At 51.3% G+C, this 17,500-nt stretch overlaps 1 protein-coding gene across 2 annotated transcripts in view; it reads right to left on the bottom strand.

Moving 5' to 3' along the window:
• The window catches only part of LOC125956529 (uncharacterized), a 24,277-nt gene that overhangs the window by 2,787 nt on the left and 3,990 nt on the right, over positions 1 to 17,500 (bottom strand). Inside the window, exons 3-9 of one of the 2 annotated variants that reach the window (XM_049688510.1) lie at positions 17,156 to 17,279; positions 7,805 to 16,555; positions 4,609 to 5,093; positions 4,275 to 4,529; positions 3,858 to 4,183; positions 3,564 to 3,772; positions 1 to 3,212 (exon numbers count right to left, since the gene is read on the bottom strand). The exon at positions 1 to 3,212 is cut by the window's left edge and continues 2,787 nt beyond it. In XM_049688510.1, coding sequence (XP_049544467.1) covers positions 3,064 to 3,212; positions 3,564 to 3,772; positions 3,858 to 4,183; positions 4,275 to 4,529; positions 4,609 to 5,093; positions 7,805 to 16,555; positions 17,156 to 17,279 — 10,299 coding nt within the window. In that variant the 3' untranslated portion in view covers positions 1 to 3,063. Of the gene's footprint in view, positions 3,213 to 3,563; positions 3,773 to 3,857; positions 4,184 to 4,274; positions 4,530 to 4,608; positions 5,094 to 7,804; positions 16,562 to 17,155; positions 17,280 to 17,500 lie in introns of both variants that reach the window. The other variant, XM_049688511.1, reaches the window with a different exon arrangement.

Here is a 17,500-nt window from a genome sequence, read left to right as displayed (position 1 = left end):
AATGGTGGTTGCAGTATTATAGACAAAATATGGGTGCGCTTTTCCAATCTGCATTTTCTTGTTTTTTTTTTTTAGCCCTGGAAGCTAAGTCTTAGAATCGAACAAATTGGGACCAAAAAAAAAGAAAATACCCCTTATTTTTCATTATACGCGAATATAGCTCATGCGTATTAACCGACCGGCGACTGCATTGGAACGATACGATCATCCCTAAAAAAAAGTCAAATGGTCGCTAGGACGGGGAAAATCTTATTTGCTGCAACCTCATCTATGAGAACACTCACCCATCAATTCTTCGGCAAAATAAGAACTTCTAGGGCGAACCAAAGCACAAGCGCGTCCTGGTTATGTGCCAAAGATGAAATGATTGTATGTGTCTGTGGTTGGGTATTGCATGAGACCGTATGTATGTGTGTATGTGGAACCAGTATGATACTGTCTACTATCTTCCCCTGTGTTTGCAGGCGGAGTTTAATTTGTAAAACACTAATCGCGAAGTTTCATAAGATTTTTTGCGTGATCCATGTGAGTTTTCTTCTTCTTTCTTTCTTTTTTTCTTTCTTTCTTCATCTTTCTCTCGCTCTTTCGCTATCTGTTTCTCTGCTGTTTGCTTTCACATTTTCTAAATCGCTCTAGCGCTCTCCTCTCCATTTCCATCTCCGTATGCTCCATTCGACGATCGATGGAATCCGTGTATAATTCATATTCATTATCAATAGAATTGTGTTACAATTATTCGTTTTTTACAAAATACGTGTGTATATTGTACGTATGCGCACAACAACGAGTCACAAAACACTCCACTGTAATCATCATCTGTCTTTCTGTTCTGTTTTCATTCATCTGTGTTAAGGTAGTCGCCCTGTTTGTTACGAGAAGTGGATTTACCATTCTCTTCAATCGATCCAGCGTGTCTAGCAGTAGTAGTAAGCGAAGTCCATCGCGGAAAAAGATCACCAGGACAAGGAGCCTTTGTCGCGCAAAATCTTGTATCCTAATTTTGGTTCCTACAGCTGCGCGATCGTTGCTAGTGCGATCGTACCCAGGACACCCCGCTTTTTTCGCCCTTTCTCTCTCTGTCTCTCTCTCTCTCTCTCTCTCTCTCTCTCTCTCTCTCTTTCTCTCTTTCTCTCTCTCTCTTCATCTTTCACTGAGCATGTATCAAACATTCAATTGATCGCTGGTTGAGAAGGGAGAGGGGGAGACAACCTCCTTGGCCATCACTGCAGATGCATCACTGCATTCACCGTTTTTTGTGTGCGTATGCACCTTTCTCTATGATTATTCGCTCGTTCTCTCAAAGATATATCATATCAATTTTATCATTATATCATAATATAAACATGGTCAGTCATTTGATTGGTTTCTTCTTTTTTCTTCTTTTTGTTGTTGTAAGAATTGTAAATATGTAGATAAATGTGTATATGTATCAAGGGTTTGGTGAGCGTGACGTTTGCATGCGGCTTTGTGTGCATGCGATGCGCCTACTCTACTGGACTATTCTGGCGCGCACCTGTTGCACACACGCCTGCTCACCAGGCCACGCTCACCTTAAGAACCAGGCTCAAGATTGAACAATGAATGACAACTGTAATAACAATCAGAGAGTGAATCTGTTTTAAAGAAGGGACGAAAAACGGTCAACAAGAGTAAAGTTAATGGCACGTGCGTTCCTAACTCGATCTTGTGTACCACCAACAACTCCGTCGCCAACATCGCCGGTGGCAGGAAGTAGAAGCTTTGCTTTGCGGTTTGTGGTGCAAACATGATATGTCCAAAGATCGTTGATGTTGACATAAAAACCAACAAAACAAAAATTCAAAAATCAAATATGCAACCACACCGCTCGCTGCTCCTGTCGCCTGCTATATCTAATTAGATGGAGAACCCATCCCTCCCTCCCTCTAGGATGGGGGATTTTATTCGCTGTTGTTGTAGTATAGGCAGGGTTAACAGCCGGCATGTAATGTGTGCGTGGTGTGTGTACTAGTATCGATAGGATGGATATTGAGGCAACACAAATAGTGCAACAACATTTTGAGCTGAATCGGGTGAAAGGGAGAGAGAGAGAGACAGTGCGTGGCACTCCACGTCTGTGTTTGGCCATCCTGCTAGGGGGACGGTGAGCATCTAAGCAGCAGTGGTGTACTGCTTCAGCTGAATTTCGTTTTGGTTTATTATTGTAAGAAGATAATAATAAAGAAAAGAAATACTCCACGCGTACGCCCCATAGCTCCATTTGTTTGGCTACCACCGATCTATTCGGTGGCTACACAAACAATTCTATATACGAAGCTCACAGAGGGGTGGGGTAGGTAGGCTTATCATGATACAGATGAACACAGAAAAATTCATTTTGTTTCGCCCACATCACGAGGTCGATCGTCAGTCGATTGACATGTCGAGGATAACGTTATTCCACTGTCCTTGTATCGCTCTGCCGCAAATACTGGTCCTGCTACTACTACCACTACTACTTCTATTACTAATAGTACTACTATGACTCCTACTACTGCTACCACTACTCCATTGTGTATCATTCCAAATCTATCTCACTCGTCCACGTGCGTTTCCCACTTGTTTCTGTTTACCCTGTGATAACATTAGTGGTTACCGTGTTCAACTTCCTCCCGTTGAGGTTGAGAAAAGATGATTCACCAAACGGAGCGTGCACCGATGGTAGTTTTGAAGTTGCATGTCTTATCTTTCGTTTGTCTTACACTAGAATTTTACTGTCCTTTATAAACCACAATATTTATATCATATTGTATAGGTTGATTGCAAAGCAACATCACAATTCACTTCTTACCGTCCTCGGTTTCTACTTGTATCTATGATTGGTCGAGGATCGTTCCCCTCGTAGGTTGCTCTACAGGATCAAAGCTACTAAGGGTGATGGGAGCGGAGAGAAGAGAATAGAGACATTAAGAGATAGAGAGATGGATAGGAAGAGAGAGTGGGAGAGTAATACTTAAAGAGGGAGGGAAAAGGTGAGGAATCGACTAAAAACTACTAACAGATTCCTCGGATGCTCGGGACAAATTCTACGGGGTGTTCACAAAATTATGTGGAAAACTTTGCATTCTCTAGTGACGGGCGCAATACGAGGGCACCCTCGACCCAAAAGTTGGGCCTATTGATCATGTTCTGCCACAGCGATAGCTCTTTGCCGGTCGAATCCATCCATTCGACGGCCCTGCCATTATGTTTACCTGTATTGTTTACCCGGCATGTTGCAGTTGTTACATTCCAGCGATTCCAGCGATGTACGTATGTGTGTCCATTACGGTTACCGAAAACAAAATTGAAAATAAAAAACAGTTAGAAAGAGCATATACAATGAAACGATGAATGTGCAGCTGCAAAATGGATAACACAGAGGAGGTACGAAGGATCGTCAAAACCTTCTAGACAGTACCGTTAACACCATATACTTTAATATGTTCTATAGAGTTTCAATTCATAGCTGAAGTCCAATGAAGTTATTTGCGAGCAGAAGCAGGATCGCATCGTGTTGAGGAATCTGAAACTGGTTCAGACAGGGTTGAGGGACAGTAGCTTACCGTTGCCGAGGGAAAACCGAACGCCACCCAAAAACTCGTTACTAGCTAGCCGATCGTGATCCCAGATTGTCAGTTCCAGTGCCCGTTCGGAAAGCTCCGCCAGCGAGACATCCTCGTACACGAAGGTATAGTTCCAAACCGGTGAGTTGGTCCGTTTGATCACCGGCGTTTTCTGCTTAGAGCTACGGTTCTTATCCGGAAGCAGATAGCTTTAAAATAACGAACGGCAGCAGCCAAATTGTGTTATTTTCTGAGTGTAATATGAGGATTACTAGCGCCGCTTAGTATAATTACCTCTTACAGAACGCATCACAAGTGCCATTCGATTTGATCGGTTGCAAGTGTTTCGCTTCCTTCACCAGAACATGCAGCGCGCCCTTGCCATGCCCGGCTGACAATATGGAGGAGCTGGAGGTGAGCGAGCGAGTGCTAAACTTGCGCAGATTTAGTGTCCCAAATCCGCCACCGCTGCCCCCACTACCGCCAACACTACCGCTGGCAACGTTTACGCTACTCGATCCTCCACCAATGCTGCCTCCACCGTCGCCGTCGGCCGACACATACTTCAGACCAACAATGATATCGCCCTTGTAAGCGGATAAGTCTTCAAATGGTTCACTCTGCGGATGACCAAAGGGAATAAATAATATGAGCTTGAGTCACCTGCACAACCGCAGACGCGACGATCGAGCGCTTTCCTACACGACTTACCCTCTCTTGCAGCTGGTACCACTGTGGTTGCGGATTGTCAAACACCTTATCCTGCAGTCCCATCATAACCTCGCCCAGGAAATCGTTCCGGCCGAACATATCGGAATGCCAAACTGTTGCCCAGATGGTGCGTGTCTGCAGGCTGCTAAGGCTCATGTGAAACCGGAGCACCTCGTCGAAGAACGGATTCAGTGTATGCTTTTTGACCTTCGTCTTGCGTTTACCACTTTTCGATTTATCCGGCAATAGATAAACCTAGTGAAGAGTATCGTGCAAGAATGAAATTAAGATTGAGGGCCGATTGATGACAGATTCAAACGTTGTGCTTCCTTACCTTGACATATGGATCACTGCGGTTGCGCTTCGTGTCAACCGCCGCCAGGTCTTTGCACTGTTTCACATGTATCTCGAGGGCGCCCTGCTTGTAGTTGTACTGCATACCAAATTCGATCTGTCCACGAACCGTAACAGTACCGTACCGGCCCTCACCGGCCCCCGAGTACACGCTGGCCATCGAATCGGACCGCACACCGAGGGAGCTGAGTGAGGCTCGGTTCTGATGCAACGCCACCAACCGATCAATATCCTCGTCCGATTGGGACGGCCAATTTTCAGTGCTACCGGCACCGGCCGATCCGATGGGCGACGACACCATACTACCACCACCGCCCTTTTGCGTGCCGTTCGTCGATCCGTCTGCACGTTCGTATGAAGAACCTGTTCCCGTACGTGGGCTTCCACCCTGCGCTGCAACCTCTTCATCACCGGCGGTGACCGTAGTCGAACCACTTCCGACCAACTCTGGGCTGTGGCTTTCCTCTGGAAAATAAATTAACAAAGAACATTGAATCAATCACACATTTTCAGGTTACAACAAAAATCTGAACATTGGGGACTTGAACATTCTCGGCTGGCCCATTTATCGAAGTGCATGTCATGCAGCATGTAATTGAACGAGTCTCAAATGTAGTGCAGGAGTAATGCCAACCTGCCAGAACCATAGTTAGGCATTTAACACAAAGGGGTTTCCGATGCATTTCCACATTCAATTCAACAATCCCTCGGAATGCGTCAAAATGGCGGACAAGTAGTAGGATTAGCAATGTAAACAGAACTTGGTGCAGTGGTGCAACGACTGCATCAAAGTATCAGCAGCTAGAAGTGTGTGTATGTGTCTGCTCTAGACACCATGCACGGTTCTGCCGTTATGTGCTAGATGCGACACAATCCAAATGTTCCTGCGAGGTGCGCGCACCTAATTCGATCTCTCCCAGTACTTCCTGCCGATCGCGGAACGGTAACTCGAGACGCTGTCGGCAGCAAACGCGAAACGTTCTACGCAAACCGCGCTCTCTTGCAGCTCCAGTACCGTCGCAGCTATTCAGACTCGTCCCATCATCGTCCAGTTCGAGCGTCTCGAGAAACCGATCCGAAAACGACCGGAAGCTATCGTACCAATCCCAGTGCGCATTCCTGTGCAGCTTGCGTATGGTGCTGCGCTGCGATGCCGACAGCGTATCATAGTCTATGGATGCGGTACGATCGTGCTGGTCTTGTATTTTCTCACTTAAACCACAGCCATTTACTGCCAGTTGCGTTCGATACAGCGCAAAAGCTGCATCCACGTCATCTTCCTCCTCGTCGTGGCTAGTGCAACAACCCGAACGGCTACACCATCGACCCTGGTAGCAGGGTAGCAGATCACTCCAAAGAAATGGAAAACGACCACACTTGCATCTATCTTTGATAGTACCGTTTGCACCGGCTACACCAACATTACGCGACAGTTGCCGCCTCTTCTTCGAGCAAACTCCACAACATCTTCCCCGGTAAAACTTCGAACTATGCCGCCACCATTTCGTGCGTTTTGAAGATGTAGAAATCGTCCTGCGAGGTGCGCATTGCGACCGATGGGAGCTGGCTATATCACTACATCCTGCAGACAGTTTCACTTCAGCTTGTGCCGTCGTAGAGGGCATCCCTGGATCTTCGCTAGCTTGAAAGCTAGCATAGCGATTTGCAGATCGTGGCCGTTTCTTCCACCATTTCGTTTTCCCCATATTCTTCTAGGTTTACGCGCGCACGGCTACTACCCACTGGTCCCACGCACAGCACAACGCGAACGACAACCTCCACGAAACTCGTAAGATTCGGGAATGATGGGTATCATTTCATATCCAATTGATTTCACTTGTGCTCGATGATCACACTTCACCATCACCACACCACCACCACGAGCGCCTGTGTTGCGGCCATCGATGAAAGGGGCATTTCGCTAAAATAGCCTTAGAGACGTAGACGTACCACGGGAAACGATCGCTTCTCATCATTTCACCAGAAATCAGTGGCAGCAAATAAGCGGGTGGGTACTGATCGACGCTCCTTTATATACGCGATCAATATTGCAATCCCCGCCACTACCACCCTTCGAATACGGTCCATTCGTGCACGGTGTGGGTCACAGTGCACCGTCTCTTCCAATGCCGGTGCACGCCGGTGTTTCTTCCATGCCTTGCTATGGATCCAATTCTTTTTTCCCGGCATTCATATGCCGTTCCACTGGGAAACTTATAAACAGGGCCATCAACCGCCTACTGGCGTTCTAGGTTCTGCTCGCAATCGATCGCTGATGACCTACAAAGAAATCGACGGAGAACGCAACAAGCTTGAACTGGAGCCCGGGATAAATTGTCCAATAGTAACAGTCGCTACCATCGGCGCCGTCGTTGTGGTCGAAGGTTTCGGGATCGGTGACTGTCGAGACGCAAAATTTAATTGACATCGGAGGTCAAGTGAGCTTAATTGGCCAAGATTTGATGGGGACACTGTTGTATGCTGTGCCGCCGAAACGAAACGAACAAAGATGATGGAACCACGTTCGTTCTCGTAAGGAATTTTGCGAGTTTAATGCATTCCATTTGTTACAGTCACACATACACAAAGTGTCTATCCCGTCTTTTTTCACAATTTATGTCTTTGGCACCAGCAAGATATGGTGCCATCAAGATATGGTATGAAGACGGACGGTCGATCACTGGAATTTCCGTCCGAACCTTCCTTCCTTACTTATTCGGCGCTACAACCGACGAGTGGTTTCGCCTTACGAAGAGGAACTCTGCACAGTGCGCGATCGAGTATCTTTCCTGTTAAAAGAATCACCATCACACCCGCCATCACAATGGCTAAGAGGGCCCTATGGATTGGGTCTCCGTCTGCCTTTGCCATGAAGCCCGCCAAATTTGGATTGGTCGACTAAATGCTCCTGTAAAAAGAACTTACTATAAAGGTTGTATATAGTCCCTCCGTCTCGACAGATGAATGAATGAATGAATTAATTAATATCGAAGTCGAAGAGTTTTCAACCTTTTTTTCGTCATCATCGTATGCCAAGATTTGGATTGACTAAAACAGGCTGGACCGGTAGCTGATCTTTTACGAAGTAACTGCTTTATGGTAGAGCCTTAGGGATCCAGTGGTGCAACTCCAGGTAGAGCCACAACTCCCAGGCTGCATCGAGATACACAACTTACCATTCAGAAGCTGCTGTACGCGATTATTGCGACGCTCTCGGCGCGGATACGGTGGTTGCAGACCCGGTGCCGACATGGCACGTTTCGGTGCGGCCGACGATGTCGAAGAAGAGGAGGACGTACGGCTAAATCCGGGCGCACGGTACCGCGCACTCTTTACATTGTTCTGCAAAAAGTGGTATACACTTTGTGACTTCTGGCCCATTCCACCACTGGCCGCACTGCTGCTGCTGCCGTTGTTGCTACTGTTGCCATTGCTGGCGGTAGCCGAGGTATGCGTGGAACTTGCTAAAGCAGAAGTGGAACCACCACCACCACCGCCACCGGCCATGATGGACACGCTGTTGCCGGACACCGATTGCATGATCGTTTGGAGGTTGGAAGTAGGAAGCCGCGGCAACGAGTTTGTCGTCGCGCTCGTCATCGTGTTTTGCAAGCTGCGAGGAAGCGTTGATCGAGAGGCCAACACCAATCGGTTACTAGCGGCCACACCCTTGGTAGCAGATTCATCCGAGTCCGTATCCTCCTCATCTGCCGCCACACTGGACAGGGCACGCCTTCGATAACCCGAAGAAGAATGGTGCTGGTGATGGTAATGATGATGGGTGCCGCCACTGCCACCGTGATGTTGATGCTGTGGCTGCGGCTGATGATGGTTGTGTTGTTCAAAGTCTTCGCGCTCTCCTCCGATGCTGCCACAACTACGTACGCGGTCTAGCTGTTCCTGACTTAGGTTTTGATTGTTAAACAGCAGATCACCGGCGGATCGCCGCTTAGCCACTAGTACCGATCGGGAGGAGGAGGAAGAATTGTCCAACATCGAAAGCTTTGTGCGAGAATCGCCATTCGCGAGCAGTGCCGACTCAAAGCTACCGCGCCACGAGAACCGCTCGTAATCGCTCGCCTCGCCACGCTCTTCGCCTACCATATCGCCGCTGGTACCACTCCCCACGCTAGGATACAGTTGATCCCGACGATCCTGCGATGATCGCTGATCGCCCAACAGCAGATCGTGGCTTTTGCTGCGTGGCAACAGCATAGCTGCTGCACCGCCGTCCTCTTCCTCACCATGCTCGCCACGGGCTCGATCCCGCCGATGCTCCCGGTAGTGCTGATGGTGATGTTGATGGTGATGCGGATGGGGATGGTGCAAGGGATGATGATGCGGATGGTAGTGCTGACGAACCGGATGGTCATGGTTCTCCGACGTGCTGCTATCGTCGTCGTCGTCATCACCATCATCATCATCTTCGGTAGTCGTTGCCGAGATGGCCGGAGCACCTGCACCTACTGCTCCAGTTCCTGCTGTTCCTGATCCTCCAATGCCACCGCCAGTGCTACCTGCCACGCCCAAACTGGCTGCCATCAGTGCTAGATTGGTCTTCCTGTGCGATGTCCGATGGGTATGTTGCTCCCGGCCATACTCACGACCAGTCATGATGTTGCTCTTGGGTGACACACTAGCGTGGGATTCACCACTGCTGACCTCGTGCATCAGTGCCACCAGTCGGCTGCCTATGTGATGCATTACCTTTGCTATCAGTGGTGGCGATGATGAGGACGCATTTGTACCAATACCACCACCACCATCACCGGCTGTACCTGCTGCAACGGTCCCTGCAGCGGTCTGCTTTGTATCAGTGGCGCCCCTTTCTGCCAGCAGCTCGACCCCCGTTGGATCCTCATTGACTACGGCCTTCGACAGGGATGCCACTAGCCGCTGATACACGAAAGCTGTCTCCTTGCTCAGCGGTGTATGGTATTGATCTGTACAGTGTGTTAACGACGGATCACTGGCGGTGGCGCCTGGACTGCCCAACGGTCCTGCTACAACCAGCCCACCATCACCGATATCTCCTTCCTCGTCCATTCGTAGGCTTCCGTCGAATTTGTTAATAATCTGACGACAGCTGGCCGAAATCTCTTGCTGCAACGCAAACGAGTGCGCAGCGCTTCCAGTCCGCCCGACGTGATCGCCCATCGAAGCAGCAACTGCGGCAGCCGCTGCCGTACCCTCCAGATCGGAGCTTGTATAGTCCGAGGAGTCGTACGAGTCCGACCACGTATCCTCGCTGCTCAGATACTCGACGATTTCGCGCACCTGCTCATCGCGAATCCCAGGCACGGTTTTCATCAGCCGTGTCAGTTCATTCTCGAAATACACTAGTTGCGGTGGCTTGGTACGGTTAGCGGCTGCAGCGGCAGCGGCGGCGGTGGCGGCGGCGGCTGCTGCTGCTGCAGCAGCCCCTGCACCACCTCGTGGTCTGGCCACCGGTGTGCCGCTCTGTTGGGGTGTGTTCGACCCACTCACGCCGGGTGTCGAACTGCTCGAGTTAGGGTGCTGCCGACGGCTACTGTTGGCCGAGGCCGCTACCAACGATTTGAAGAACTGGCGCATCTTTGACATCATCAAGTTCGTTTCCTCATCCGAGCTCCAGTTATTGAAGCTATCTTTCCGCGCCAAATTAACCATCGATGGACCTCCAGCCTTCGTCGTCATTCCACCACCATCGGTGGATTTTGAAGATTTATACTTTGATTCTCGTGGCATACCCGGTGGTGTTGTAGTTACTATCGCTGGTATGCTCGCACCCGGCGCGTTCGATGGTTTCGTCGAATCACCCAGAATGTCTTTCAGCTCGATCCGCCTAGTGCCAGCAGACGGTACGGTAGGGCCGCCCGGCAAAGAAGAGGCCGCGCCGGCAGCCGATGCTTGATCTTCCTTCAGTAGATCGTCATTGCTGCCAATGAAGCCACTGTCGCGACTGTTTTGCTTCCTGGAACCATCCTCCATCGCCAACGGTGGAGCAGGATGTAGTGATGAGTTGATGTGCGGCTGTGGACTTGATGCTGTTGCCACTATCGTGCCTGACGATGCTGCTGCAGTGACCACCACATCTTCCGGGACCAAGACCATCTGAACCGGTGTTCTACGGTTATCGTCCGTCTCGGGGCCATCGTTAACTACTGCAAGAACCTGCAGCACGGATGATGAAGGCTGATCGACGATGGGTGTCGTTCCTCTGTTATCGGACTTCTTTGCCACCAGTGAGAACTTCTTTTTGCGTTTACCCAGCGTATTGTGCGGAGAGTGTTGTTCTGATCGGTCTTGGTATGGTCCTAAACCGGGCTCATCGCATGTATCCGTATCCGAGGAGGAATCACCGACATCGCCACCGGAACCTACGACCGATGGTTGATCAAATGGTGGGGTAGATCTCTGGGAATTGGATCCTCCTCCTGCTACTGGTGCTGCTGTTGTCGCTGATGTTGTGGCGGATCCTCCAGCATCCAGCGAACTGTCCGCCGCCATCGTCGTTGTCGCTACCAGCAGATTATCGAGAGAGCTATGCGAGCGTGTTGCTCCGCGTGCTCTAACCAACCGCTTCCGCCGCTGTTCCGGGCTGGCGTGTCCTTCACTGTCGCTGCCAACACTGCCACCACTGCCATCGGATCCGTTACCGCCGCCAACGCCAGCGCCACTTCCTCGCTCGTTACTGTTGCTGTAGCCGAGGAATCCTGTAAGGAAGTACTTCTCCAACCGGGACGATGCCAGATCGCCCACCGAATCGCTACCGTACTGATCATCACAGTGCAGCCCGTGGCTACCATCCGTTCCACCGGAAGCGCCGGACAACCGGGCAGCCGATGCCGATGCCGTACTACCCGAGGCCGTTCCACTGCCGAGGGAATCATGACCATCGCTGCACAGGGAGCTACTCTCTTCCGACAGCTCACTATGATCCTCGCCACCGCCAGTACCGTAGTATCCACTGAAACTGCCGGCACCGGTACCGCCACTTAACGTGCCATTATCACCGCCACCCCCGGCACCACCACTGCCGCCGTCACCACCGAGTCCGTAGAAAAAATACTTCTCCAGCTCCGAGGCCGACAACCGATGGGCCGATGACAAATCGGGATCATCATCAGCCTCTCCACCACCACCACCGGTACGGCCATGATCACCACGACGAACCCTGCGTCTCACGTCACTTCGCGAGCCGCGTGACTCGAGCTCACTATCCTCACAGCTTTCCTCCACGATCGTATGCAACGTAAAGTCGATCGCCGTCCGATGGTAACCGCGTAGTTCCTCCTCGCGATCGTTGTGTCCGCCACCGTACGACATCATCTCCTCACTAGAATCGTCCAGATCGGAATCGGTGGCGGTCGTCGTGGTAGCGAACTCTTCCTCCTCATCCTGGCTGATCTCCTCGACCCAGGAATCATCGTCCGCTAGCCCATCCTCCAGACAGATCACTGCGGACAAGGTGCTAGCACCCGTTACCACCGTTACGTTGTCGTTTTCGAGCGTCTCCAAGTGGCGCCCCTCATGCGATTCACCCCTGTGCACCTCACTCCAATCGGTACGATCACGATCACCAGTAGCACAGAGTGGCGGATCAGCTGGATACATATTAGGGTCGATATGTTGTGATGCCTTCAATACGCACTTCAACATTTCACTTTGTTCCTCTTCTTCTTCTTCTTCTGCTTCTTCGATTTCTTCTTCTTGGTCTTTTTCGGCACTTTTCACATCATCGACACGACGAGCACCACAGTTCTCGATTTCGCGATCGTACTGCCGCGGTTGATGTTGCTGTTGCTGCTGCTGCTGGTGCCCTCGATCATCATCGTCATCATCTGCCATCGTGATCGTACCCAACGTTACGCGCGGTAGGTTTCGTTCGTGTACCTCCGTTGAACTCTTTCGATCATCATCGTCGTCATCATCACCGTGGTTTTGCCTACCTTCGGCGTGGCCTACCTTACTACTGCTGCTCATGTGTGGGTGTTCTTCACCGTGATCCAGCAGCGATCGTTCTGGTAGACATTCTGGCAGACTCATAGAGATACCAGGGGAGCCTTCATCGTCGACGGTGCTAGTATGCCTGACGGTGACACTATTGCTGCTGTTCAGCACCAGCAGCTCGCTTTCGTGCGATGCTGCACCGCTCCCGTGGGCTTCAACCAACCGTATCGTGGTCGTCGTCGTTGCGTCGGAGGGAGCACTTGCAACGTTTACGCTCAACACCTTTTGCACGTCACTCTTCGACGGATGATCTGCTGCTAATGTTGCTGCTGCTGCTGCTAATTGGTCGTGTTGTTCGCGGTTTTCCTCGTTAAGGCCGTCAGCTGAAGCTGTTATCAAAACAAGACTCTTGTACTTGTTGCTTCCACTGCTGTTGATGCTGCTGGTGCTGCTGTTTTGCGCTACCTCTGACGAGGGCAACGGTATTGACGGAAGGGTTGATGATGGGACGACAGAGTCTGGCGCCATCGTCTCACCACTACACTCTTCGTCCGTCGAGCCGCAGGTAGTGTGCGTATCGCCACCCAGCACCTGTGTACGTGTTGGTACAGACTGCCTCACGGCCGAGGGGCTATTATTACCTGTTTGCCCCGTACACGGCGCCGTCAGGTTGTTGTCGATGTGTTGGTCGTCCCCGCCGCAGTAAGCTGCGCTGCTCGATGGCTCACTTTTGTTGTCTTGGCTATGCTCATCTGGATCAATTGCCGTTGTTGCTGCTGTTGCTGTTGCTACTGCTATGGTCACGGTATTGCTGTTCACCGGTGGCACTGGTTCGCTGCGTGTTATGGGGCTTCCTCGGTTTACACCATCTACCCCACATAGCATCGACTGCGGCGGGGAAGGTGTTGTTGCGACTGGCGATTGTTCCTCTCCCGACGCCTGCTGCTGTTGTTGCTGCGCGAAACCTCCACCACCATCACTGTCGCCAGCGCATACTTCGATCGATTTGGCAGCATTTCGGCGATCCAAATCCGGTGACCAACACGGTGGCACCATACTGTCGCCCACGTTTAGGTGTGTCACACGCTTCAGTACCACCGCACACTCCTCCCTGCCTGCCGCTGACGGTACCTGCTCCAGCTCAGAATCGCTCACATTATCCGCCACCTCTCCGCGGTAGTACGTGTTGTGGCTGCTCGTAGCTGCTACGTCGTTGTTCATCGATCGATTGTCGATGCTATCTTTGCCCCCATCGTTCTCCTCGTCTGTTTCGCTATCATCGGTGTCGGCTCCACCTTGCTCTCCCTCTTTGCACCGCCGTCGATGCGGATTAACTACCATTACCGCACTGAACGGTTTTCGGTTCGTTCGTTTATGGGTGTTCCCGCTTTCATCATCATCATCATCAACACCATCCACATCATCATCATCATCATCATCGTCATCATCGAAGGTGGAAGTCTCGACGCTGCCCTCGGATTGATCGCCCCCGAAGGCCCGCGATCCTATTATCGGCGGGCCCTCCGCTGGAGAGGCAGAACGGGAGGATACGGATGAGGGAGTAGTGCTCTCACTACCGCTGCCACCGGAGGAACTGGAGGCGGATTGATCTGGCCGGAAGGAGTACTTGCCTCGCTTTACCTTTCGGCATCTCTTGCGGCCGGCCGATGCCGTCGTTTCACCGCCATGTTCCTCCTGCTCATCTTGGGTGCCACCTCCTGCTGCACTACTTTCCGCATCGGTCGTTACGCTCGATGAAGAGGAACAGTGGCCGTCGCCAGCTGCTAGAAGCTGCGAATGCAACTCGTACTGCAGGTATCCTTGCAAGGGGGCCCCTTCATCATCATCATCGTCATCACTGCGATCGGCGCCCACCAGCAGCGTCACGGTACTCGATGCTGGTGCACTATTTATATGACACTGCTGCGGCGTTGGCTGCTGCTGTCGCTCCCGCACACCTTCACCGGGAACAACAAACCGGTTCACAAGAGGCGCCGAAGCGGTACCACCACCACCATCACTGTCACCAGTGGGTTGCACTAGATCCGCTACGGGATTTTTGCCATTTTTATCCTCACCACCCATAGCGGCCACGATTTCGGATTGCGATGTGACACTACATTCTTGCGGTACACTGTCGTTGTCGGTCGTTTGGGTTCTTTCACCGTTTCCTTCCTCCACATTTCTGTCGTCGGTGACACGGTCGTCCTCGCTGTCGTTATGCCGCGATTCATTCATTGCGATATCGATGGCGGCAGCGACCGCGAGCTGGGCGCCTGTCTTAGCCTCAGCAACACGCACGTTACTGCGGCTCTCACTTACATCGGTGCCACTCTCTGCCCCTACCTTTGCTGCTGCTGCTGCGGCCACACCAACAGCATCGATATTATCTTTCGCTTCAATGCTCCGTGCTCTTGTTGCTATTGTTGCTACTGTTGTGCTGATTTCATTGGCTGCGTTCGTAACCGGAACGGTGGTACGTAGGCCATCGTATTGCTCCTGCTGCTGGCATCGCCACGTGTGTGTTGGTGCAGCGACAGCAATCGTAGCAACCACCGAAGAATCGCAATCTTCCGAGGGTGGTTCCAATGCTGCTGCTGTTGAGGCTGTTGACGACGGCGACGGTACACTACTTTCATCACTTACACCACGACCAGGAGCACGCATTGCACTACACAACGACCACAACGATGAAGTAGGCGATGTTTTCTGCTGCTGCACTATTGCCGCCTGCTGCATCCCACGGTGGGTACGATCCACAAACGTATCACTCGCCAGGCCACCACTACTACCACCACCACCGGGAGCATCACTGATCATCTTCGTTGCACTTGGGCGATCGATTGATCGTCGCGGCTGCTGTGACTGCTGCTGCTGCTGCTGCTGCAGTTGCAGTTGATGCAGCCTGCTGCTCACACTCTTACCAACACAGCCGACGATACGCTCGTTGTCACTACCGCTCGTGGGACTTTCGGAAGTGAAACTGGGCTCTACGGTTCCGGCTCCACGCTTGCGGCAGCCACACTTCACACGATAACCGGTGGTAGCAGCAGCTCTACCTCCTGCCGCTGTGGATAGCTTAACACCAGATGGTTCGCCAGCACCAGCAGCCGCGGTCGAGTGGCCGGCGGTTCGATCACGATCAAAATGACCGCCACCACCGCCACCGCTACTAATGCTGCTCCTACTGCTGCAGCTCCCACTTTCAGCAAACTGTTTCCAGAGTTGCTGCACCACTATCAGGTCCGCGCGTACGGCCGCTGCATCGCCATCCTGCATCGTAGTGGTCCCGGGGAGCAGTAGATTCTGCTGTTGCTCGTACAGCCAGCTCTGGAAGGCCGCAATCGGTACGGGTACCGGCACTGGCACCGGAATGGGCACGTACTGCGTGGTGGCAGCTGTGCTGCTGGTTGCCTGCCGTCGATTGCAACAATCGCAGTGCGATCCGAACGTGGGACTGCCGCCGATCGTCCCCCCATACTCGTCCATATCCGGTGTGGTACGTGCGGGCGTTACGTTGGTGGCTGCGGCCATCATTTCGTAGAACAGTGGTGCAGCGCGACGGTGGTTGACCTCGTTCACTCCGGCAGCCATCATGACCGCCGCACTCGACATGTCGGGTTCGAAGTAATCCCAATCACACTCTTCCTCCAGTGAGCTGCGGTGGTGCTGGTGCTGTTGCTGGTGCACGTTTCGCCTTACTGCGCTGCTACGATGATGGTACGAGGAGGTGGTAGAGCTGCTATCATACTCTTCCTCCTTACTCGAGGAATCAGAACTAACAAACACCAACCGATATTCCTCGTAGTCGCGCACCTGACCACCGACAGTGGCGGCAGCGGCGGCAGCGGTAGCGGCAGCAACCGTCTGCGTTCTTCCCATTTCCGTTTCTGACGACGAATAGCCGCCAAATGTGGCCGCATCGTCGACGAAACCATGTGATGCCGGCCTAGCGCCTTCTCCTCCTGTAACTCCTGTGGTTTTGCCGTGGCAGTCTGCATCTGAATTCGAAACAATGACACCAACCAACACGTAGTACAGCGTGCAACGCGTGGTTCCCAGGCAAAATGCAAAAAAGACGCATTTTGCGGGTGTAGAATGAGTTGTTATGGAGATAAAAAATATGGGAATCAATTGGAATGGCCAAAAGTTACTAAATCAATAAGCGATAATACTAAACACCTTCCAAAGTTGTTAGTTAGCTGTGTCTTGTCGTTCTGAACGAGCTAGTGCGATCTACCACCGCCAATGAGATCACACCACAGACGCATAAATACACACACGCATGTTAGAACACAACGTCTACGCAACTAGGATCGAACAACCTACAGAAAAAAAATCGGTTAATCAACACTCATCCCCCTACAGCCTCGGCACCCACCGTACGCCGTTACTTTCGATCGATCAAGACCTGTCTATAGACAGCCCCACTTGTTAGTTACCTCGCCCGATTGGTTAGTAATGCACTACCCCTTCACACAAATCCCACACACTCTCGAGCGTATTAAATGATCAAGCAATTGACAGCCGGCGACAAATAGGCCCAGAGGCGGTTAGTTCTAAAGTAGTGTAGTGTAGAGACGCGGTACACTTACGGTTCGTCGTTGTTCTGGATTTGTTTTCTTCTCGGCGCTGCAATACGACCTTTTTAAAGATGACGGCTGCTGCCTCCACCGCATTCTGTATTTCCGCCTCACCGAGCGTGCTGGCTTTGTTGTCCTGTTTTTGTGACAAGAAAAAATGAATAGAAAAAGAAATATTCTTCATTACAAACACTGTTATTGTTAAATAAATATTGCAAATCAGGCATATCGACAACTACATTAAGAAACAGAGAAAAGTATTCCGACGAGTGTACTCATGTGTACACTTCTTCTTTAACAACCTTATTATTATAATAGTATCAAAGTTATTCATTATGCACATGTAGTAATAGAATA

Source organism: Anopheles darlingi, chromosome 3, assembly GCF_943734745.1.
Source record: "Anopheles darlingi chromosome 3, idAnoDarlMG_H_01, whole genome shotgun sequence".
Taxonomy (NCBI): Eukaryota; Metazoa; Arthropoda; class Insecta; order Diptera; family Culicidae; genus Anopheles; species Anopheles darlingi.
This window is presented reverse-complemented; position numbering and strand designations above follow the sequence as displayed.